This window comes from Salmo salar, chromosome 16, assembly GCF_965601325.2.
Source record: "Salmo salar chromosome 16, fSalSal1, whole genome shotgun sequence".
Lineage (NCBI taxonomy): Eukaryota > Metazoa > Chordata > Actinopteri > Salmoniformes > Salmonidae > Salmo > Salmo salar.
In genome coordinates, this window is record NC_138306.1 from 11,353,944 (window position 1) to 11,378,845 (window position 24,902).

At 44.0% G+C, this 24,902-nt stretch overlaps 1 protein-coding gene across 3 annotated transcripts; it reads right to left on the reverse strand.

The window, feature by feature from the left end:
• Positions 1-336: 336 nt before the first annotated feature.
• On the reverse strand, positions 337-24,125 carry LOC106573256 (retinoblastoma-like protein 2). 3 transcript variants are annotated; one of them, XM_082962506.1, is made up of 22 exons: positions 23,771-24,125; positions 20,685-20,815; positions 20,086-20,286; positions 19,761-19,825; positions 18,198-18,326; positions 16,183-16,343; positions 15,994-16,058; positions 15,484-15,655; positions 15,131-15,294; positions 13,612-13,828; positions 12,658-12,795; positions 12,307-12,471; positions 12,000-12,111; positions 11,617-11,871; positions 11,405-11,448; positions 11,186-11,287; positions 9,945-10,121; positions 9,377-9,448; positions 4,811-4,910; positions 4,457-4,707; positions 3,971-4,150; positions 337-3,795 (listed from the first exon to the last, which is right to left on the reverse strand). In XM_082962506.1, exons 1-22 carry the CDS (start codon positions 23,906-23,908, stop codon positions 3,628-3,630), a joined length of 3,207 nt encoding a protein of 1,068 aa, XP_082818632.1. In that variant the 5' UTR covers positions 23,909-24,125; the 3' UTR covers positions 337-3,627. The 3 variants fall into 3 exon arrangements, with proteins under 3 accessions (XP_082818632.1, XP_014003637.3, XP_014003636.3); XM_014148162.3 differs by having other exon boundaries at positions 3,971-4,144; positions 11,186-11,448; XM_014148161.3 differs by having other exon boundaries at positions 11,186-11,448; positions 23,771-24,124.
• Positions 24,126-24,902: the final 777 nt, after the last annotated feature.

Here is a 24,902-nt window from a genome sequence, read left to right on the forward strand (position 1 = left end):
AAGACACGTAAAAACATTGGCTTATGTAAATGTGGAGACTGTTGAATGCCTAATTGAAAAAGTAACAAAGACACATTCACATAAGCACAATCCCTGTCATCCTGTATAATTCTCACACATATTAGAAGTCTACAATTACATACAATACAGTATGGCCAATTTGGCATGGGCCACTAAACTATGGTGTTGACATAGTGATGCTGTACTTTGTAAAGACCTGTCATTCTTGCAGCACCATCTAGTGGTGAAAACATAACTTACTAAAAATCAAACATAAATCTTCTGATGACACTTGAGGTCCACAGAGGTTGCCTTTAAAAAAGTGAATGAAAAAAATTGTATGACTCCTAAATATATATTTTTATTTCCAAGGATGTTTTTTTAAATTTTTTTACCAGCTAGACAAGTTAAACAAAAGACATGTACATGTACTGTATAGCTTAAACGAATCGATTCAGAAACAGAATCTCACGATAAAATTCAGAAACATTGTGCACGATAAAATAATGCTTTTTCCCCCCCCCCCTAAGTTGGTGATTAACAAAACGATAAACAATTGTGACTAACACAAATATCAAATAGATTGGATACTAAAAGGATTACCTTAATTAATGGTAGCTACATAATTAATTAATGGTAGCTACATGAGACTGAAAATAAATATTGTTGTCAGTGATTCTACTACTCGTCATTGTTAAGGGAAAGTTATAGTTGCTTGCTAACATATCTAAAGTTAAAAAGAAGCATAAATATCTGACAGATTTCACACAAACAACAAATAAGAACATAAAATGAAGTATATAAAAGCTCCACTGTTTAAAAAAAAAAAAAAAATGTTTTTCTGACTTTGGAAAAGAAACCCGGGAGACTTGATGACATCTTCTCCGGTATTACAAAAGCTTCAAAAATACTTTTTTTTTTTTAAACGGTGTACAAAGTATTTTAAGAACATGGTCATTGTCAAGTGCTTTCTCTTCTGGCTCAAAAAAAAAAAAAAGCTCATTATATAAACTTCTGACATATAAAATCCAAAATACATTTCTACATGACAGATGATGTAATGATGCATTTTGTCTCCAGAATAATCTCAAAACACTGAAAGGCATTCATGCATAGTATATTGAACAGCTAAATTGCAGGCATGAGCAAGTTAGTAACATTATTTATTAGAATAGACTTTAAAATGCATGTGATTTTGAAGCATATTCCACCATATATGCAGATTTGCAAAGCACCACAACACTGACAGTCCAATCTGTATTTACTGTGCATTTAGACAAAATACATTCCCTTGACTCTGGATATATGTAGAAATATATAGATGGGTTAGCTGATATCACAAAAATGTCTGTGTGTTGTTGTGATTCTGGATGGCCAGATAGCTAGCAACAATGACAAGAAGCTGCCATGTGGGGAATCGTAGGTGGCTTGTATCAGCTACTTTTATTTTGTTCTTGATGTCTTGTTTTGAGGTGTTTTGACTGCTGTCACATCTATGGCAAAAATGTACTAGCTAGGTAACCAACAACTAACAATGTATTTGAGAGACAACAAGTGTGCATTGTGCAAATGTACAGTTGAAGTCGGAAGTTTACATACACCTTAGCCAACTACATTTAAACTCAGTTTTTCATCATTCCTGACATTTAATCCTAGTAAAAGTTATATGTCTTAGGTCAGTTAGATCACCACTTTATTTTAAGAATGTGAAATGTCAGAATAAAAGAAGAGAGAATGGTTTATTTCAGACTTTCATCACATTCCCAGTGGGTCAGAAGTTTACATGCTACCAAATACTAATTGAGTGTATTGCCTTTAAATTGTTTCACTTGGGTCAAACGTTTTGGGTAGCCTTCCACAAGCTTCCCACAATAAGTTGGGTGAATTTTGGCCAATTCCTCCTGACAGAGCTGGTGTAACTGAGTCAGGTTTGTAGGCCTCCTTGCACGCACATGCTTTTTCAGTTCTGCCCACAAATTTTCTATAGGATTGAGGTCAGGGCTCGATGATGGCCACTCCAATACCTTGACTTTGTTGTCCTTAAGCCATTTTGCCACAACTTTGGAAGTATGCTTGGGGTCATTGTCCATTTGGAAGACCCATTTGTGACCAAGCTTTAACTTCCTGACTGATGTCTTGAGATGTTGCTTCAATATATTATATATATACACACACATCATTTTTCTTCCACATGATGACGTCTATTTTGTGAAGTGCACCAGTCCCTCCTGCAGCAAAGCACCCCCACAGCATGATGCTGCCACCCCCGTGCTTCACGGTTGGGATGGTGATCGTTGGCTTGCAAGCCTCCCCCTTTTTCCTCCAAACATAACAATGGTCATTATGGCAAAACAGTCCTATTTTTGTGTCATCAGACCAGAGGACATTTCTCCAAAAAGTACGAACTTTGTCCCCATGTGCAGTTGCAAACCGTAGTCTTTCTTTTTATGGCGATTTTGGAGCTGTGACCTCTTCCTTGCTGAGCGGCCTTTCAGGTTATGTCGATATAGGACTCGTTTTACTGTGGATATAGATACTTTTGTACCTGTTTCCTCCAGCATCTTCACAAGGTCCTTTGCTGTTGTTCTGGGATTGATTTGCACTTTTCGCACCAAAGTACGTTGATCAAGGAGACAGAACGCGTCTCCTTCCTGAGCGGTATGACGGCTATGTGGTCCCATGGTGTTTATACTTGCGTACTATTGTTTGTACAGATGAACGTGGTACCTTCAGGCAATTGGAAATTACTCCCAAGGATGAACCAGACTTGTGGAGGTGTACAATTTTTTTTCTGAGGTCTTGGCTGATTTCTTTTGATTTTCCTATGATATTAAGCAAAGAGGCACTGAGTTTGAAGGTAGGCCTTGAAATACATCCACAGGTACACCTCCAATTGACTCAAATGATGTCAATTAGCCTATCAGAAGCTTCTAAAGCCATGACATCCTTTTCTGTAATTTTGCAAGCTGTTTAAAAGCACAGTCAACTTAGTGTATGTAAACTTCTGACCCACTGGAATTGTGATACAGTGAATTATAAGTGAAATAATCTGTCTGTAAACAATTGTTGGAAAAATTACTTGCGTCATGCACAAAGTAGATGTCCTAACCGACCTGCCAAAACTATAGTTTGTTAACAAGAAATTTGTGGAGTGGTTGGAAAACGAGTTCTAATGACTCCAACCTAAGTATGTAAACTTCCGACTTCAACTGTATATATGTTTTCAATAAACATTGGAGACGAAATATAGTTAACATGTCAACAATTAAGCCAACCCCGTCTGTTTTGCACCATAATCGTGCACGCATCGGTTTTGTTGCTAAAACAACCAACTAGTCTTATTGCCATGGTGATAAAATAATTGAGCCGTTCATCACAATCTGGCCATGGACAGAAGTATGGTACTTTCTAGACACAAATCATAAGAACTACCAACCACTGACCATGAACACTAACAACTGAACCCTCCCCCTAACCTTACGCCTGTCCTTACCCCTAAATGAAAATCAAATATATGCTCATAAATGTTGATATTTATTATATTGCCAAAATGTTCCTTTCTATCATGACCATCTAGTGACTAGCGACTTCAGCCTGTGGTGTGTTCTGAAGAGGTTGTGTCCTGCCTCAGTGGGAGGAGCTACGGTCGTTGGCCACGTCCTGTAATCTGCGGAGCAGGGCCGTCTGGTTGTTCGGACACACCCTCTTGGGCGATGGCTCCTCCTCAAGCTGCATGCTGCGCTTCTTGGTGGGCGTCTCCCCGGTGCGGATCATACTGTTGATCTCCGCCAGGCGCTGCACAGACAGAGATAGAAATCATAGACACAGATCAGGGAGGGTTCATCATCATCATCACGCGTCAGGTATGGTATGATTAAACTCACTGTCAAGGTTTGAAAAGTACTGTGCTGAATCAACGTTAACCAGCATACATTGTGTGCATGAGTATGTGTATGTACTTGTGACTCACGTTGGATGGGCTGCTGCAGATGTAGTAGAAGATCTTGTCCCGTGCGGTAGTGGAGGGGGTGGGGGGGCTTCCAGTAGTCTTGTGGGGGGAGATGTAGATGGAGTGGTTGTGGGACAGGAGGACCCTGCGAGGGGAGCTGGTCCTCAGGGAGGGGTACGGGCACAGGGGAGGAGACTGCACCTGTCACAAAAACATTATAAGAGCATAGGCAGATACCTATTCAAAACATACATTACATTTGTTAATGTCATTTTCCTCTCCCTCCCTCCCTCTCTACCTCTATCCTCTCTTGCTTTAAACCAATAGGTTTGCAGAATAGAGTTAAGTTTGTAAAGATACTAGCAAGAGCAGTGTGCGGGATTCTCTTTTCTTCTAAGTTTGTAAACAAAACTTTTTCTCCTCTTTCATATCTTTCTCTCATTTCCTCCCTTGCACCCCCCTTTCCAAGCTCCCCCCATCCGCTGCCTCCCTCTCTCACTCACTCACCCCTGCAGAGGGCGAGCTGGGCGAGTAGCGGAGGGCAAAGTGACGCATCTGTTTGATGTAGACCCGGTTGTAGAAGTGGATGAGGTCTCCTCGCTCCTCCTCCCCCACCACTCCCCCATCCTTATCCTGCTCCTGGGAGGGAGGGAGGGATGAGGAGGTGGAGGGGGCCAGGGTGGATGGGATGCTGCCAGTCTGCGGGGCAGGTAGGGTGCTGGTGGAACACATGGGCACCGGGCTGCTGTCTCCACTCCCTGAAGGTGGTAAAGAGAGAGGGAGAGGGAAAAATAGACAGAGGGAGGGGAGAAGAAGTCCAGGAACCCAGATCTAACCCAGTGTGTGTGAGTGTGTTCTTACCCTGCTCCTGACTGTTGTCTGTGTGAGAGCTCTGTGTGTTTCCCACACTGCTGCCCGAGAGACGTTTCTTCTTCCCAGAGATCAACACACTCCTGTAGACCTGGTAAAGAAAAATCACACACAACCAGTGGTTCCAGGGCTGCCGGAAAACGTGTGGCGAGGTGTAATTTGCACTTTTCAAAATCACTTTTGATTCAGTTTAATACATCGACGCAAAGCATTAAAGAAAGAGGAAAAGTGCTGTTTTTTTGACCGATTTGCCTCATGATTTGTAAATTTGCACACAATTTATCTGTCCTTCACATCAGGGTGCTGCTGTAGGCTCTTTGCATGTCTTGACCAATCAGATTCATGGAAATCGCAGGTCACGCGGGCCGGGAACAACACTCAAGGCGCTCTCTCCACTTTCCTCCGGTATTTATTTAGCAAGCATCACTCCTGACAGACACAAGCAAAAACTCTTACATAAATGTAGCAGCCTATACACCTAAACATTAGAGATCTTACACGCTGTACTACATAGAAAGGAGACCATTTTTCAGTCTAATCAACTGTAGGCTACTAACAGCAGCAGCTGCATAGAGCCCTTTCTGTTTTTGCAAACATTCCAGCATGAGGGCAATGCGCGCAAGATGGTGGCAGAACAAAGGGGGGTTCTAATAGAACGCCAGCAAAAGATGCCTCTATTTACATGTTGATCATGAGTGCATTTCACACTACTTTTGGATCATAATTGGATTTTAAGGCTTGAATGAATGTCCTGCCTAATAGAATATTTGTGTCATCATTGTAAATCAACTGCATTATACTTTAAAAAAGAAAACACTTCAACCAGTAAAATGGCTCTTTGGCTAGTTATGCTTAAGCAAATCTCAATGAGCATTAGCATTCTAGCTAACAACTGCTGCATCCAAACGAGTTATTTTGCAAAGATCACAACCAACTATAATCTTAGCGACTGTTCAAGCAAGAATCAAAACATCATTGTGAGTGTATGAGAAGTAATAAAAACTTAAATCTAGGCTGTTGAATGGGCACAGATGGCGATGGCTTTCTTACTGCCACCAAGAGTCGCGCGCAGGAGTTTGTGACGTCAGTGTGTCGTGTACTGGAAAAGGGTCAATAGCCTAGCCTACTATGACAGACTGAGAACATTTCTTACTTGTCTTACAGTTGCATAGGGCAGGACTTTACAATGCAAACCTGCATAAAGCAAGCTCAGCGCTGTGAGTTTTATTTTCCAATCATGTTGTTTTCACTGTGTCTGCATTGTCCTTCTTTAAAATATAATTCATATGAACAGGTTGAAGGTTGCTGCAGTTTGACAGGGTTTTCATCCACTCCAAGGCCAGGAGTTTTTCCAGGAGTTTTTTTTAAACCATGTGACCTTAATAGAAAAATTCTGATCCATCATAGCCCATATTAAACAATTTTACAACAGATTAATCACGTCATACCGTGTAAGGTCCAGAGTTCTACCTGGTTAGGTTACCAGATCAGGAAAAACCAAAGGCCCCAGATATAACAAAAAAATGCCACACCACTCTGGGACCTGTGGTGCCACCTCTGAGTGGTTCCTTGACAGCATTAGCACTATTTGTGAACATAATCCAGTGTCCAAAGGGGGAAAAAACAGTGACGCTGTCACAGTACTATAGCCTCAAACTAGGGCTTGAAGTTTTTCCTGGTCAGGTCAGGAAAATCTCCTGGCCATAGCCATAAGAGTTATACACTAGATGACTGATAGGGGGCGCTGTGTTGATGCCACCCCACCTCCATCTTGCCACTCCCCCACCATTGTCAAAAATATTTTGGAAGCTATAGAACTGCCTTTATTAATGTCTACATTTGTTTTCGCCACGTTCATTCTATTACAGACACCTTAATACATACTTTTAAATTATATGTGAGGTAAACATATATATAAAGTTTAGACACCTACTCGAACGTTTGGACACCTACTCATTCAAGGGTTTTTTACTTTACTTTTACTGTGTTCTACATTGTAGAATAATAGTAAACACATCAAAACTATGAAATAACACATTGAATCATGTAGTAACCAAAAACGTGTTAAACAAAATCTAAATATATTTTATATTTGAGATTCTTCAAAGTAGCCACCCTTTGCCTTGATGACAGCTTTGCACACTCTTGGCATTCTCTCAACCAGCAACATGAGGTAGTCACCTGGAATGCATTTCAATTAACAGGTGTGCCTTGTTAAAAGTTCATTTGTGGAATTTCTTTCCTTCTTAATGCGTTAGTACAGGCAGTAGTACAGGAGGGGACAAAGCACGGACCCCTGAGGGGCCCCAGTGTTGAGGATCAGCGAGGCAGATGTGTTGTTGCCTACCCTTACCACCTGGGGGCGGCCCGTCAGGAAGTCAAAGATCCAGTTGCAGAGGGAGGTGATTAGTCCCATGTTCCTTAGCTTAGTGATGAGCGTTGTGGGCACTATGGTGTTGAACGCTGATCTGTAGTCAATGAACAGCATTCTCACATAGGTGTTTGTTTTGTCCAGGTGGGAAAGGGCAGTGTGGAATGCGATTGAGATTGCCTCATCTGTGGATCTGTTGGGGTGGTATGCGAATTGGAGTGGGTCTAGGGTTTCCGGGATGATGGTGTTGATGTGAGCCATGACCAGCCTTTCAAAGCACTTCATGGCTACCAACGCTTCCTTCGGCACATGGACTATAGTGATCTGCTTGAAACATGTAGGTATTACAGACTCAGTCAGGGAGAGATTGAAAATGTCAGTGAAGACACTTGCCAGTTGGTCCACGCATGCTTTGAGTACACGTCCTAGAAATCCGTCTGGCCCTGTGGCTTTGTGAATGTTGACCTATTTAAACGTCTTGCTCTCATCGACTACCGAGAGCGTAATCACACAGTTGTCCGGAACGGCTGGTGCTCTCAAGCATGCTTCAGTGTTGCCTGCCTTAAAGCGAGCTATAAAAGGCATTTAGCTCATCTGGTAAACTTCCATCACTGGGCAGCTCATGGCTGGGTTTCCCTTTGTAGTCTAATAGTTTTCAAGCCCTGCCACATCCGACGAGCGTCAGAGCCGGTGAAGTAGGAGTCAATGTATTGACGCTTTGCCTGTTTGATAGTTTGTCTGAAGGCGTAGTAGGATTTCTTATAAGTGTCTGGATTAGTGTCCCGTTCCTTGTCTGAGGGCGTAGCGGGATTAGTGTCACGCCCTAGCCTTTAGCTCGAAGCGGATGTTGCCTGTAATCCATGGCTTCTGGTTAGGATATGTACGCACAGTCACTGTTGGGACGACGTTGTTGATGCACTTATTGATGAAGCCGGTGACTGAGGCAATATACTCCTCAATGCCATTGGATGAATCCCGGAAGATATTCCAGTCTGTGCTAGCAGTCCTGTAGCATAGCATCCGCATCATCTGACCACTTCCGTATTGAGAGTCACTGGTACTTCCTGCTTTAGTTTTTGCTTGTAAGCAGGAGGATAGAATTATGTTCAGATTTTCCAAAAGGAGGGCGAGGGAGAGCTTTGTATGCGTCTCTGTGTGTGGAGTAAAGGTGGTTTAGAGTTTTTTCCCCCTCTGATTGTACGTGACATGCTGGTAGAAATTTGGTTAAATGGATAAGTTTGCCTGCATTAAAGTCCCCGGCACTAGAAGCGCCTGTTTGCTTAAGGCCTTATACAGCTTATTGAGTGCGGTCTTAGTGCCAGCATCGGTTTGTGGTGGTAAATAGACGGCTATGAATAATATAGATGAGAACTCTCTTGCTAGTGTGGTCTACAGCTTATCATGAGGTACTCTACCTCAGGCGTGCAATACCTTGAGACTTCTTTAATATTAGAAATCGCACACCAGCTGTTATTTACAAATAGACACACACCCCTGCCCCTCGTCTTACCAGACGTAGCTCCTTAGTCCTGCCAATGTTAGGAATACCCAGCCAGCTCTATAGAGTCCGTGTCGTCGTTCAGCCACAACTCGGTGAAACATAAGATTTTACAGTTTATGTCCCGTTGGTAGGATATTCTTAAAATCGTAGATCATCCATTTTATTTTCCAGTGATTGCACGTTGGCCAATAGTACAGACGGTAGTGGAAGTTTACTCACTTGCCAACGAATTCTCAGAAGGCAGCCCGACCTCCGCCTCCTTTTTCTCCATCTTTTCTTCACGCAAATGTCGGGGGTTTGGGTCTGGTCTCGAGAAAGCAGTTTATCCTTTGCGTCGGACTCATTAAAGAAAAAATCTTTGTCCAGTTCGAGGTGAGTAATCACTGTTCCGATGTCCAGAAGCTATTTTTGGTCATAGAAGACGGTAGCAGCAACATTATGTACAAAATAATACAAATAAAAAAAGTTATAAACAATATGAAGAAAAAAAAAACTAAAAAAATAGCACAGTTAGTTAGGAGCCCGTAAAACGGCAGCCATTCTCTCCGGTGCCATTATTCGTCGGAGGGGATGAATGAGTAGGTGTGTCCAAACTTTTGACTGATACTGTATATACACACACGTGTCTGAATACTTTCCGAATGCACTGTACATCATTGCATAAGGGCCTACTAACAGTACTCACGCTGCTGCTGGCCTGGGGCTGAGAGCGGTAGCACTTCATAATGTTCTGGAAGGACTTGTCCTCTTTGGTCACCTGCACAACAGTAGAAACACATACACACAGCATGCTACACACACTTCCTGCGAACTTATGCACCCACAGTCTATACACACCATGCACATCAATATCCCCCTTCCCACACAAACATCCCAATCCGTCCAGGATTTTGCGATTCTGCGCAATTTCCCACATATTTTGCAAGAGCTTGCAAATTTGACCAATTGCCACACTATTACCACATAAAACAGTCAAATCATCGCAATATTATCGCATATAACTGTCGGATCACCACACTACAAAAAGAGGGCTCGCAATTCTAACCAATCACCACACTTTTACCGCATAAATGGTTCAATCAAGCAACACGTCAACAAATGTTTCACTCGTCAGTGCATTTTCGTGACAAATGACAAAATCCTTTCAAATTGCCGCAGCAAAATCAAGCATTTTGGCCCGCAACGATCACAAAAAAAGCTCAACGAAATCCTGGAGGGATTGACACCCCCTCATACACACACTCTAACCCTACCTTGGTCATGACGTAGACTGCACACATGAGGAGCTGGTCTAGGTGTCGGTCCATCATGAGCTCTGTGCATTGCACCAGGGAATACTCAAAACACGTCCAGATCTTCCTCCTCAGCTCACTAGAGATGTCCAGCTTGGCACACAAGTCTCTCAGACGCACACTGGCCATGTGGTACACCTGTTGGTGGTACAGAGCAGGCACAAAATAGTACCAGGGTTTAAGTCTTTAAACTCAAGCAAAAAAACATCATTTATGGTATGAAATGCTACAGTTGTGGGGTTCTTAAAAAGGTAGGGTTGAAACTGGCCACATATGGCACAAAGGGCAGAAACAGAATACTAGGATGGATTTAAACTATACTGAACAAAAATTTTAAACGCAACATGGAACAATTTCAGAGATTTTACTGAGTTACAGTTCACATAAGGAAATCAGTCAATTGAAATAAATTAATTGGGCCCTAATATATGGATTTCACATGACTGGGAAGGGGTGCAGCCATGGGTGGGCCTGGGAGGGGATAGGCCCACCCACTTGGGAGCCAGGCCCAGCCAATCAGAATAAGTTTTAACCCACAAAAGGGATTTATTACAGACAGTAATACTCCTCAGTATCATCAGCTGTCGACGATCCCGCAGGTGAAGAAGCCGGACGTAGAGGTCCTGGGGCGTGGTTACATGTGGTCTGCCGTTGAGGCCGGTTGGACGTACTGCCAAATTCTCTAAAACAATGTTGGAGGCGGCTTGTGGTAGAGAAACGAACATTCCATTTTCTGGCAACAGCTCTGGTGGACATTCCTGCAGTCAGCATGTCAATTGCATGCTCCCTCAAAACTTGAGACATCTGTGGCATTGTGTTGTGACAAAACTGCACATTTTAGAGTGGCCTTTTATTGTCCCCAGCACAAGGTGCACATGTGTAACGATCATGCTGTTTAATCAGTTTCTTGATATGCCACACCTGTCAGGTGAATAGATTATCTTGGCAAATGAGAAATGCTCACTAACAGGGATTTAAACAAATTTGTGCACAACATTTGAGAGAAATAAGCTTTTTGTGCATATGGAACATTTCTGGGACCTTCTTTTACAGCTCTTGAAACATGGGACCAACATTTTACATTTATATTTTTGTTCAGTATACTTCCTCCCTATCCAAAAGAGATTAGTTAGATTTGTAACGTGCCTGAACTATCCCTTTAAATTCAGTGACAGATGGAGATTATGTTTGTGTGCCCTTACCTTGCGGAAGAACAGCGAGAGGGAACCCTTTTTCTGAGGCTTGTTACTGGACGGGACCTGGGCTGCCAGCTTCTTGATTGGTTTACTGGTGGCGGGGCTGCCCTGTGGGGCAGGACTGTTCAGGGTGGTGGTGGTCTGTGGTTGGCTGGTCAAAGTGCCAGTCAGGGACTGGGCAGACAGGGGCTGGAGCATGGCCGTGCCTTGTCCCGTCACACTCACCTGGACAGGGATGAAGGTGATGCCTCCGTTCTCATTGGCTATTCCTGCAGAGGTCAGAGGGCATGAGATTTCTCATTAATAACCTGCATCAGTCAGACACCCCACTATACAATGCATATAGGAGTCATGTACAGTATCATTTGGCAGTAAGGGCAAAGGTGTACAACAAACCATAATGTCATACTGTACAGTAATGAATCTGCAAACGTCACCTTGCACAGGTATGGTGACCGTCTGTCCGTTGTTAGCGGTAACCGTGGCCGTTGCCATAGTGACCACTGTCTGTCCGGCAGGGATGGTGGTGGTGACGATGGCCTGGGAGGTCCTGACGGTGGTGGTAGTGGTGGTGGTGGAGGAGGGGTCCGATGGGGTGTCGAAGGAAGCGTCCACAAACAGCCGTCTCCTGGCCAAGCCCGTGGGGGGGGAGCTGTAGCGGTCCAACAGGGTGGTGGGAGAGGGAGAAACACCTGGGGGCGAAGTGGGGAGAGGAGAGGGGGAGGGCGGAGGTAACCAACTGACTGACTACTTGAATGAGTTATTGCACAACTGACAGACAAATTGACCTCCTGACGAGCTAACAAGCTAAATGACTAACCTTTCCCACCACTGTTGGTGCTTAGGTCAGTGCCATGGTTGTTAGGGATGAGAGGGGCGCTGCCAGCACTGCTGTCTCCGTTCCCATCCTCCAGGTGCTGCGGTGGCATCACCTGAACATCAATGAGAAAGATTGTTATTTTGTTCCGATTTCAGTCCAGTCCATCTTTTTCAAGACATCGGATTCAGAGTTACTTTGGGGCCACATGATTCAGCATGTGTGTGAGAAGTGAAACTTGGCACCATTTTCTTAGCTGTGCATGTGATGAGTAGGGTGGGGATAAGGAGGGGTGCTGTGGATGTCCTACCTCCTGGCAAGCTGGTGGCTGGTTCTTGGCCTCCCTGACGCTGTCCCACAGCGGGGATCCCCCCCTCCAGGCCAGGCTCTCCAGGACCTGTTCCTCCACCTGGTTCAGATGCTTCACTACCTCCCTGAACAAGCCCTGCTCTGCCCGTACCAGCACCTCAATCACCTGAGATATATTACACAGATATGCATGAACGCACGCACGGACGCACACATGCACAAACGCACACAGACAAAAGGGGAGAGAGTTACATACTGTCTAGTCACACACCCTCATGACTAACACACACACTCATGACTAGGACAATCACACATACAAACACATAATACAGATATAAGTACAAGCATGTACCTTGTAGAAGTGGTATGCGGGGAGCTGGAAGATGTGTATGACTTGTGGGAAGTCCCCTGGGGGTCGGTAGGAGAAGATGACAATCTCTAGACAGCAGGCCAGCAGAGAGCGCTGGAACACATCCTGCTCCAGAATACCCTAAGGACACACAACAGAACAAAGGGTTTATTGCTCATCCACCATAGAGAACAAATTATTTTCCATATTTTACAACCAAGACTGGCAGAGATTAAAGTGTCATAACATGCAATATCTCAACATAGAGCCCAATTTAAACATATACTGTGTACAAAACATTAGGAACACCTTCCAAATATTGAGTTGCACCCCGTTTTGCCTTGAGAACAGCCTCAATTCGTCTGGGTATGGACTCTACAAGGTGTTGAAAGCGCTCCACAGGGATGCTGGCCCATGTTGGCTCCAATGCTTCCCACAGTTGTGTCAAGTTGGCTGGTTGTCCTTTGGGTGGTGGACAATTCTTGATACACACAGGAAACTGTTGAGCGTGAAAAACTCAGCAGCGTTGCACACTCATACCGGTGCGCCTGCCACCTACTACTATACCCCATTCAAGGGCACTTAAATATTTTGTCTTGCTCATTCACCCTCTGAATGACACACATACATAATCCATGTCTCAATTGTGTCAAGGCTTAAAAATCCTTCTTTAACCTGTCTCCTCCCCTTCATCTACACTGATTGAAGTGGATTTAACAGGTGACATCAATAAGGGATCATAGCTTTCCCCTGGATTCAACTGGTCAGTCTGTCATGGAAAGAACAGGTGTTCCCAATGTTTTGTACACTCAGTGTAAATGTGAACTGAAAATACAATACTGTAACTTGGATCTTTGCATAAAAAATGCTTTGACGTCAATGGGAAATGTGTGTGAAATTTCTAGTTAGCTACAGCAAACTGAGCTGAGCTAGCAGGGCAGCGCAGGTGAGACTCACAGAGAGGTCCGTGTCGCCCAGTCTCTCCTTCTCCTGGTCAATGACGGCCTCCAGGGTTTTATAGTAGAGCGCCTCCGCCAGGCGGAAGTACTTCACTGCAATGTCTTTCCCCAGTCCTGCGTTCTCCTCCCCTTTGCCCTCAAAGTGCTGACAAAAGACCTGGCACATGTCCTTCAGCCTAGTGGAGATGGTCTCACTTGGGTCTCTGGCACACGCCCTGGAACAAGACAGACACAGTTACTGATAAATCACCCTCCAAACTCATACTTACACCCCAAAACTGTTTTAACACCCTTCATGGCTCAAATACTAACAACCGGAAATGAAAATGGGCAACTGAATTCTTCCGTGTGGTAACAATATAAGAATGGGTGAGTATTTGAAAAGGCCTATCCAATACATAAAACACTAAATAATAACAATCTGTATGTGGTTCACACACAGAATGTGGAATCTGACTGGCCACCCAAGTGCCCCCCCCCCCAGAGATTGAGATAGTTTGTCTCTGAATATATTGATAATTTTGACAAAGATGCACACCTTCAGCAAGACTCAATCTCACCAAAGAAAGAATACAATACGAGCAGGGGCAAACAGTGCCCCTCTGTCTTTGTATGTGTAGCCCATGTATCTGATGCCATCTGGCCAAAAAGAGTATGACATGTCACATTATTTTTGACCAGACAGCATCAGATACATGGGCTACAGATACATGGGCTACGGATACTAAGATAGAGGGGCGCTGTTTGCCTCGCTCGGATGCTTTCTCTGTTGAATTAGATTCAGCCTCTTGCTGCAAATCGAAGGAAATTTATGAAACATGGATAGACACAAATGAGAAATCACATTAGAAAAAGTTTTTTTTTTTTTTATTGTAAAATTTTGGGGGGAAGCCTGGCTTCCCTTGGCATTCATGAATACACACCACTTTATAGGCTGAATGTCATTACACTGATGGTGTTTGTAATAGGATGTCCCTTTCCATTCAAGTGGTGGGTGCACAGTGCACTGTTCGGATGCTAGACTTATTTTGGAGTAGACGAACTTGCACAGGTAACCTACATTTTGAAGTGATTTGTTAGACAAATCAGGGGAAAACATCCTGACTGGTTGTGTTCATGACACATTAAAAAGGTAACACATTTTTACGGTTAAATTACATGTCTTTACCATGAAGTCCACATCAAAAAGAAGTGCACACATAGGAGGTCCAGTTAAAAATAATAGAGCCCCCTAAATGTCACGGTATAATTAGCACTTTGGATGCCACTTTCAAGATAATTTACTACTGTATGCTAATACCCTTATATAAAATTGCAAAGTATTTAATGCATTGAACCATCAGAATTATGTAGAGAAAAAAAAAATCTACCTTGCTTCGATTAAGGTTAAAAATGTTTTGGCCCCCCAAAACTGGGTCTGTGCTCCACCTTGGCCACCCCATTCAAAATGTTTTGGGCCACTGGTGTGGTTGTGTGCAGCTTAGAATATATTTGATTATTTGTATTGTGTGCAATACCTCAGTAAGTCTGTGAGTCTGCCACTGGGGCGGTGTTTGAGTCCTGTGAGCAGGCTGTGGAGTCGGCCAACACTCTGCATGGCTGTTGATACCGGCGTGCCCAGACAGTTGTCCTGGACATACTTAAGACCCGTCAGGGGAGTAGACACCTTCAAGGCTGAGGCCTACAGGACACACAAAGGGGACATAGCAAAGGGATTACTGTACATTTGCATTGAATTCAGACTCAAAGACACAAGACGTGTATGTGCGTTTGTGTGGTACAGTAATCATAACAACAGCAGCATATTTCATACATAACAAGCAATAATGTATAATAATAGTATAATAATGTGTGTGTGTGCGCGTCTTACAGTCAGACTGCTGTAGAGTCTGTATGCGGAGGCGTCCTGGTTCTTTACTCCCACACAGAGACAGGGGCCTGGTGTGCCAATGTCTTCATTGGCCCCCTCTCCCAGGAAGATCCTCTCATCCAGACCCCCTGTGGCTAGAACATGCTCCTCGTACACACGCCCCATGGACGCACTAGCCACACACACACACACACACACACACACACACACAGAGTATACCAAACATTAGGAACACCTTGACCCTCAGAACAGCCTAAATTCGTCTCAATTGTCTCAAGGCTTAAAAATCCTTCTTTAACCTGTCTCCTCCCCTTCATCTACACTGATTGAAGTGGATTTAACAATTGACATCAATAAGGGATCATAGCTTTCACCTGGATTCACCTGATCAGTCTGTGTCATGGAGTTCTTAAAGCTTTGTACACTCAGTGTATATGAAACGTTGAATATCACTCAAAAAGACTGTCAATATCTGCTCTGTGCAGAGAGACAAGATAAGGATTGACTTACAAACTGTCTCCAAAATTCATAGGATCGAAGAAGCCAGTCAAGCTATCTTCTTTCCCTTTGAGAATCTGTTGATGACACAGAAAATCGATGAGACAAGGCAGACAAGTAGATTGTGTAGGACTAAGGTGTGTGTGTGTGTGTGTGTGTGTGTGTAGGACTGAGGTGTGTGTATTTGTGCGTGTGCCTCACCTTCTTATGGAAGAGCCTCTTGATGAACGGTTTCCAGAAGTGTTCCTTGACCCCCTTTGCCTCCAGCACCAGGCCATCATGCAGTTCACACAGCTGTTCTATGAAGCAGTAGGGCCCTGCAGTGGGCTTGTAGTCCTTACTGTTGAAGTCCTCAGGAAGGCCTATAGATCAGACGAGACATAGCAGCTTCCTGCATTAGATGCAAGTGATAATGTATTACAGTAACTATGCAGTAACACAGAAAAGGACCATAGAGATTGAACATACTCTACGTACGGATCATGTGAGTAACCACACATGTATGCATGCATGCCTGCACACACGTACACATGCATGGATACTGGTTGGATACTATCAATGATGTTATCTATAGGAAGATAGGGAGGGTATATACAGTGCATTCGGAAAGTATTCAGACCCCTTGACTTTTTCCACATTTTGTTGCGTTACAGCCTTATTCTAAAATGGATTACATTGCCCCCCCTCATAAATCTACACACAATACCCCATAATGACAAAGCAAAAATTGTTTTTTTTTTATACATTTTTTCAAATGTATTAAAAATTTAAAACTGAAATATCCGATTTACATGAGTTTTCAGACCCTTTACTGAGCACTTTGTGGAAGCAACTTTGGCAGCAATTACAGCCTTGAGTCTTGGGTATGATGCTACAAGCTTGGCACACCTGTATTTGGGGAGTTTCTCCCATTCTTCTCTGCAGATCCTCTCAAGCTCTGTCAGGCTGGATGGGGAGCGTCGCTGCATAGCTATTTTCAGGTCTCCAGAGATGTTAGATTGGGTTCAAGTCCGGGCTCTGGCTGGGCCACTCATGGACATTCAGAGACTTGTCCTGAAGCCACTCCTGTGTTGTCTTGGCTGTGTGCTTAGGGTTGTTGTCCTGTTAGAAGATGAACCTTCGCTCAGGACCTCAGACTGGGGCGCTTTGGAGCAGGTTTTCATCAAGTATCTCTCTGTGCTTTGCTCTGTTCATCTTTCCCTTGATCCTGACTAGTCTCCCAGTTCCTGCCGCTGAAAAACATCCCCACAGCATGATGCTGCCACCACCATACTTCACCGTAGGGATGGTGGCAGGTTTCTTCCAGACATGACGCTTGGCATTCAGGCCAAAGAGTTCAATCTTGGTTTTATCAGACCAGATCATATATTTTCTCATGGTCTGAGAGTCCTTTAAGTGCCCTTTGGAAAACTCCAAGCGGGCTGTCATGTGCCTTTTACTGAGGAGTGGCTTCCGTCTGGCCACTCTACCATAAAGGCCTGATTGGTGGAGTGCTGCAGTGATGGCTGTCCTTCTGGAAGGTTCTCCCATCTCCACAGAGGAACTCTAGAGCTCTGCCAGAGTGACTATAGGGTTCTTGGTCACCTCCTCCCTGACCAAGGCCCTTCCCCCCGATTGCGCAGTTTGGCCGGGCGGCCAGCTCTAGGAAGTGTTGGTGGTTCCAAATGTCTTCCATTTAAGAATGATGGAGGCCAATGTGTTCTTGGGGACGTTCAATGCTGCAGAAATGTTTTGGTACCCTTCCCCAGATCTGTGCCTCAACACAATCCTGTCTAGGAGCTCTGCGAGACAATTCCTTCAACCTCATGGCTTGGTTATTGCTCTGACATGCACTGTCAACTGTGGGACCTTATATAAACAGGTGTGTGCCTTTCCAAATCATGTCCAATCAATTGAATTTACCACAGGTGGACTCCAATCAAGTTGTAGAAACATCTTAAGGATGAACCTGAGCTCATTTTCTAGTCTCATAGCAAAGGGTCTGAATACTTATGTAAATAAGGTATTTATTTATTATAAATGTACAAAAAAATTCTAAAAACCTATTATCGCTTCGTCATTATGGGATACTGTGTAGATTATGGGATACTGTGTGTAGAACGTAACAAAATGTGGAAAAAGTCAAGGGGTAGGGATACTTTCCGAATGTACTGTATGCATAGGGGGTGAGAGCTGGGAGGATAGGGAGGGGATATAGGTCTGGGCCAGGAGGTCACCTTTGAAGTTGGGGTTGAGCAGCTCCTTCCTGGTGTTACACAGCAGAGCGTTGGAGAAAACCAGGTCCAGAGCACACAGCAGCAGGTGGTATGAGTTCACCAGGTCATCACTGATCATAGGGAAGTTTCCTGGCAGGGGAGGGAGAGAGAAGAGACATTGAAATAATCATAATAATAATAATAATAATAATAAGTAGGATTTTACACCGCTTTTCTAAGACACAAATATAGTTTGACACAATGATCTGGTCCTAACAATAAAGCTTGTTGAATTGAATTGATCTGAAAGATAGACATGTCTCGTGTTGACTGCAGAGTAGTGCTGGTAGCCTCAAACCTCGCATGTGATTATTTCAACTACGTCCAAAGAACAATGGGTATCACAGTATACTTACCAAAGTCACCTTTCACCTAATTCAATTAACAAACACTAGTCAAATCAAATCCAATTCAGTGTAGTATGTGTGAGGACACTCTTAGAAAAAAGGGTTCCAAAAGAGTTCTTCGGTAGTCCCCATAGAAGAACCCTTTTTTGGTTCCAGACTTTTTGGTTCAGGTAGAACTCTTTTGGGTTCCATGTAGAACCCTCTGGGGACAGAGTTCTACATGAAACCCACTAGGGTTCTACCTGGAACCAAAAGGGTTTAACCTGGAACCAAAAATATTTATTCAAAGGGTTCTCCTATGGGGACAGTCGAAGAACCCTTTAAGGTTCTAGATAGCACCTTTTCTTCTAAGAGTGTAAAATCTAGTGAGTGTGCATAGAGCCAGTGCAAGGAAGTCAGTGCAAAACAATTAAGATAAGTAAATAAATAATAAAGGGGGTCAGTGTAAATTGTCTGGGTGGCCATTTGATTAAACTGTTCAGCAGTCTTATGGCTTGGGGGTAGAAGCTGTTCAGGAGCCTTTTGGTCACAGACTTGGTGCTCCGGTACCGCTTGACGTGCGGTAGCAGAGGGAACAGTCTATGACTTGGGTGACTGGAGACTTTGACAAGTTTTAGGGCCTTCGTCTGACACCGCCTAGTATAGAGGTCATGGATGGCAGGAAGTTCGGCCCCAGGGATATACTGGGCCGTACGCACATACTGGGCCGTACGCACTACCCTCTGTAGCGACTTGCCGAGCAGGTGCCATACCAACCAGTGATGCAACCTACCACCGCCGTGTCGCCGGCAAACTTAAGGATGGTGTTGGAGTCGTGCGCGGCCACGCAGTCGTGGGTGAACAGGGAGCACAGGAGGGGACTGATCTGGTTGTGTGTGTGCATGCGTGTCTTTTGAGTTTTTATTAAGGATTAAGGAGATATAAAAATGACATCTATTTGCCCTGGCCTCTGTTCTCCTGCTGATGCCAACAACTCAGTGCAGGCCTTGGCATGCCCAATGCCCAATGTAGAGAAGCTAGCCCTTGTCACTTATACTTTGTGAGTAACCAAGTAGTGATCACTTCACATAGTCTTCAAACTAGCCTTTTCTCAGGACCCCACTGATCCCTAGTCCTTTCCCCTCTGTCCTCCCCCTCTTTTCCTGTCTTTTGCCATGAACAAAACAGAAGTACTCACCTTTAGCGTTGACAAACAGAATCCAGCAGAAGTTGAAGATTTCAGCGACAGTGCAGGGATGGCGTCTAAATCAGAATAGGTCAGCGGTCAGTCTGGTCAAGCAGACTGACCGCTGTGCTCAGAGATCTCACGATCTGGCTGGCACCAGGATAGAAACAATTCCATTTGTACATTCTAGCCATTTAGCAGATGATCTTATCCAGAGTAACTTACAGTAGTGAGTGCACACATCTACTTGGCTTTGTTCAAGAGCGGTCAAACTATTGTAGAAAATAGTGAGGTGACAGAACTTCATAGTGAGCTACAGTATCAACAACTAACTCACCTCTGTTTGCGGCTCCTGTGGACTCTGGGTGGGTCGTCGGAGGGTGCCTTAAAGATGGCTTTGAATATGGGGACGTATTTCTTGAAGATGACGGCGGAAATTGTGAAATTCCTCTCCAGCTTCTCCGTGCTCTGGCAAAAGTCTTGGGGCAGACTTGCCATGTCCTGCCATTTCTTCATCTTGTTAAAGAACTCAATGAGGCTGCAATCAGAAACAGGGCAACTGTTTGAGAATTGACAGTATTTTCCAGTTCAATAAATTATATATTACATAGGACAGTTGTGTTGTTAGTAGATGTGTGGTTCCTTGTTCAGCATTACACAAATAACCAGGTTGGAATCAGAATCCAAGAACTAAGCAAGAAACCATATGGACTGTTATGCAAACCTATGGAGGACTGTGTGAAAGTCCTTTAGTCAATTATATATGAAGTGGGGCACATTTAGGGCCATTTTCCTGGACACAGATTAAGCCTAGTCCTAGACTAAGAGGCCCGTTCAATGTATAATCTCCATTGAACATGCTTTATTAGTCTAGGATTAGCCTTAATCTGTGTCCGGGAAACCGGACCATAGGGATGAGTGCCTGGGCATACGCACCTTTGTTCTGAACAGCTGAGGATCCTGGTCAGAGAGACATAGTTTCCCTCCGCAGTGCCCTTACCCACCGTTGGTATGGCTGTCCTGCAGGCCACATAGAGAGCACAGGCTAACCAGTGTAGCTCACTGCCCTGTAAGAAAGGGGGATGGAGAAAGAGAGAGAGTGGGGGAGAGAGAGAGTTACTTTTTCTGTCCCGGGCTCTATCTCACTATTAAGGATACCAGTTAGAGCTGGTGGGGCCAGAGTGGAGATATGCCATGTTGGAAATTCTCCCCTCTAGTGGTTTCTTCTGTTATCCCTAATCCTAATTTTCTGTCAAACCACCTCCATATAAACCATACATAGATACAGCAGATGGCTATCCCTTATGAGGAAAGGTTTGTGAATAAGGCACATGCACTATACCATAACTATACCATACTTAAAAATATCAAGTAAGTTGGATCATTCAGTGTTATGACCAAAGAGCAGAGCCCCCTTTTCTAGACCAGGGGTTGCCAACTTAGGGGGTGCGCCATCCATATGGGGCGGCAATGTTCCGTTGGGAGGTGCGAGACCTTCCTTGATTTGAGGAGTAATTTTTTGTTTGTTTAATACTGATCTAAAAACATTTAATAAATCTGCGATGCTTTAGGCTAATAACAAGAGGTAAAATGCCAGAGGAAGACTTGACTAATGCACATGGGGGAATATATACTGCTCAAAAAAATAAAGGGAACACTTAAACAACACATCCTAGATCTGAATGAAAGAAATAATTTTATTAAATACTTTTTTCTTTACATAGTTGAATGTGCTGACAACAAAATCACACAAAAATAATCAATGGAATTCCAATTTATCAACCCATGGAGGTCTGGATTTGGAGTCACACTCAAAATTAAAGTGGAAAACCACACTACAGGCTGATCCAACTTTGATGTAATGTCCTTAAAACAAGTCAAAATGAGGCTCAGTAGTGTGTGTGGGTCCCACGTGCCTGTATGACCTCCCTACAACGCCTGGGCATGCTCCTGATGAGGTGGCGGATGGTCTCCTGAGTGATCTCCTCCCAGACCTGGACTAAAGCATCCACCAACTCCTGGACAGTCTGTGGTGCAACGTGGCGTTGGTGGATGGAGCGAGACAAGATGTCCCAGATGTGCTCAATTGGATTCAGGTCTGGGGAATGGGCGGGCCAGTCCATAGCATCAATGCCTTACTCTTGCAGGAACACACTCCAGCCACATGAGGTCTAGCATTGTCTTGCATTAGGAGGAACCCAGGGCCAACTGCACCAGCATATGGTCTCACAAGGGGTCTGAGGATCTCATCTCGGTACCTAATGGCAGTCAGGCTACCTCTGGCGAGCACATGGAGGGCTGTGCGGCCCCCCAAAGAAATGCCACCCCACACCATGACTGACCCACCACCAAACCGGTCATGCTGGAGGATGTTGCAGGCAGCAGAACGTTCTCCACGGCGTCTCCAGACTCTGTCACATCTGTCACGTGCTCAGTGTGAACCTGCTTTCATCTGTGAAGAGCACAGGGCGCCAGTGGCGAATTTGCCAATCTTGGTGTTCTCTGGCAAATGCCAAACGTCCTGCACGGTGTTGGGCTGTAAGCACAACCCCCACCTGTGGACGTCGGGCCCTCATACCACCCTCATGGAGTCTGTTTCTGACCGTTTGAGCAGACACATGCACATTTGTGGCTTGCTGGAGGTCATTTTGCAGGGCTCTGGCAGTGCTCCTTCTGCTCCTCCTTGCACAAAGGCGGAGGTAGCGGTCCTGCTGCTGGGTTGTTGCCCTCCTACGGCCTCCTCCACGTCTCCTGATGTACTGGCCTGTCTCCTGGTAACGCCTCCATGCTCTGGACACTACGCTGACAGACACAGCAAACCTTCTTGCCACAGCTCGCATTGATGTGCCATCCTGGATGAGCTGCACTACCTGAGCCACTTGTGTGGGTTGTAGACTCCGTCTCATGCTACCACTAGAGTGAAAGCACCGCCAGCATTCAAAAGTGACCAAAACATCACCCAGGAAGCATAGGAACTGAGAAGTGGTCTGTGGTCCCCACCTGCAGAACCACTCCTTTATTGGGGGTGTCTTGCTAATTGCCTATAATTTCCACCTGTTGTCTATTCCATTTGCACAACAGCATGTGAAATGTATTGTCAATCAGTGTTGCTTCCTAAGTGGACAGTTTGATTTCACAGAAGTGTGATTGACTTGGAGTTACATTGTGTTGTTTAAGTGTTCCCTTTATTTTTTTGAGCAGTGTATTTGTCTCAATGACATTCAGAAGCGGAGCAACAACCTTCTAAAGTCAAGGAGTCAAAGAAATGGGACTTTGCATGGGAAGCAATCTTATACAATGTGTGACTCTGTCGCTATCAACTGATCTATTCACTTTATGGAAAAGAGAATATGCATCATTAAATTGAGGGTTCATATAAATGATCTTAATAAACATACTTGGTAGCGGAATAACATTTGGGGAAATAGGGTCTAGAGTTTATTTTAGTATGCATTATTATTATTATTATCATTAAAGAGCCTACCTAAATAAAGAGCCTACCTAAAAGATGTCATGATGTCTTGTTAAACTATGTAGTTTGCAGGAAATTAGCTTAAAAGACAAAAACATTTTCCTTGGTTGCTCAAATAACAATAAAATCAAGCTGAGGATCCTGGGCAGAGAGACATATCTCAATAAACAAAATTTTGTTGTGAAATTTTTGAAATGTGAAAAAGGGCGCCCTGGGGAAAAAAAGGTTGGGAACTTCTGACCCCAGTTAACCTTGTCCTATTCTAAACCACGAGATTGGTCCGCCTCTAAATGTGACACACACCGGTAAATTCAGACCGGAAAACTCCTCCCCTTTCCACAGAAAAATATCACAAATAATGGAGTTTTCTATCAAATATTTATGTAAAACTACAAACGTAATACAAGCTGCGTCTTTAAATATGAAATGAGACGACGTAAAATGTCGGTCGTGAAAGGTAGATGCAATGCTAGCGAAGCCTGCGGTCAACCGGTTGCCAAAATGGCTAAATGTATATTACTGTACAATATACAAAGCAAAACATATTTACCTCTAATGTGTAATTTTTGCTTATGTTTTCGTAGCTCTTCCATGCTTCGTTGCTCGCCTCCTCGTCCATATTCAAAGCTCGACAGAGATCTTCAAACCCCTGCCTTGTTTTCTGCAAATAGTCTTCCTCCTCGTTCATTTTGACTGTTCCAAAGGGGTACACAGCAAATAGATTCGGGTCCAAATTACAATGCAGTTGCAAAGCAGAGTCGACTCAAGCGCGGTTTGTTACAACGTACATATAAACAATGTTACTATTAGTATTGTGCGATCCAATATACAGTGGGTGCTATACAGTGTAGCCATTTAAATGTCCTTTGAGTGAAAGCTACTATCTTGCGTAGCAGATTACGCAAAAGACTTGCGTAGAGTACATGAGCGATGCAAAACCTGACATTGTGGGCGGTATTTGCTTGGTGAATACCATATCAACCGTACTGGGGGATTCCGCCCACAAAAAATGCGTTTCCAACCTTTAATGGATGAATACAAGTCATTCAATAAAATAATACTTCCGGCTGATTATATGATTCATACCAGTTTGTTCTGAGATTGTTTAATCATTCATGCCATGTTCAACAACGTTAACCAAATCACTGGCGATTTTACCATGTAAATCTTGGTGGCGCAAAAATATATATTTTTAGATACATGCCAGCAAAGCCATTACACCACAACACTAAACAATACATGAATTGCCCTATAACGGTGACAAACGGTACCCACAGACTGTTAGGCCCTACATAAAGCTGTCCCAACGGCTGAGTCCCATCAGCAATCCCAACCACTTACCACTGCTACATCTGGCAAATCCAGGAGCCTTGTCTGGCAGCTAAACAGTTCATTCAGCCTCATTTACTGCCCTTAAAAAACATAGCTGATATGGCTGACTTGCTTAAACAAATGTGGTTTCTACTGACAATTGAGATGTAGAAAATATGGCATAAGGAGACGAGGCAATGCATAATTTCGATTAAGACATTAATGAGCGAGCGAGGACGGACATAGTAAATATAACTATTTGTTCAGCACTTTTGAAACAAACAGTGATAGAATTCAGAACATGGAACATTCTTACAGTATTCTTCCTGTACACCAAGTCAGAACCGTAGGATAAATAAAGGGGGCATATA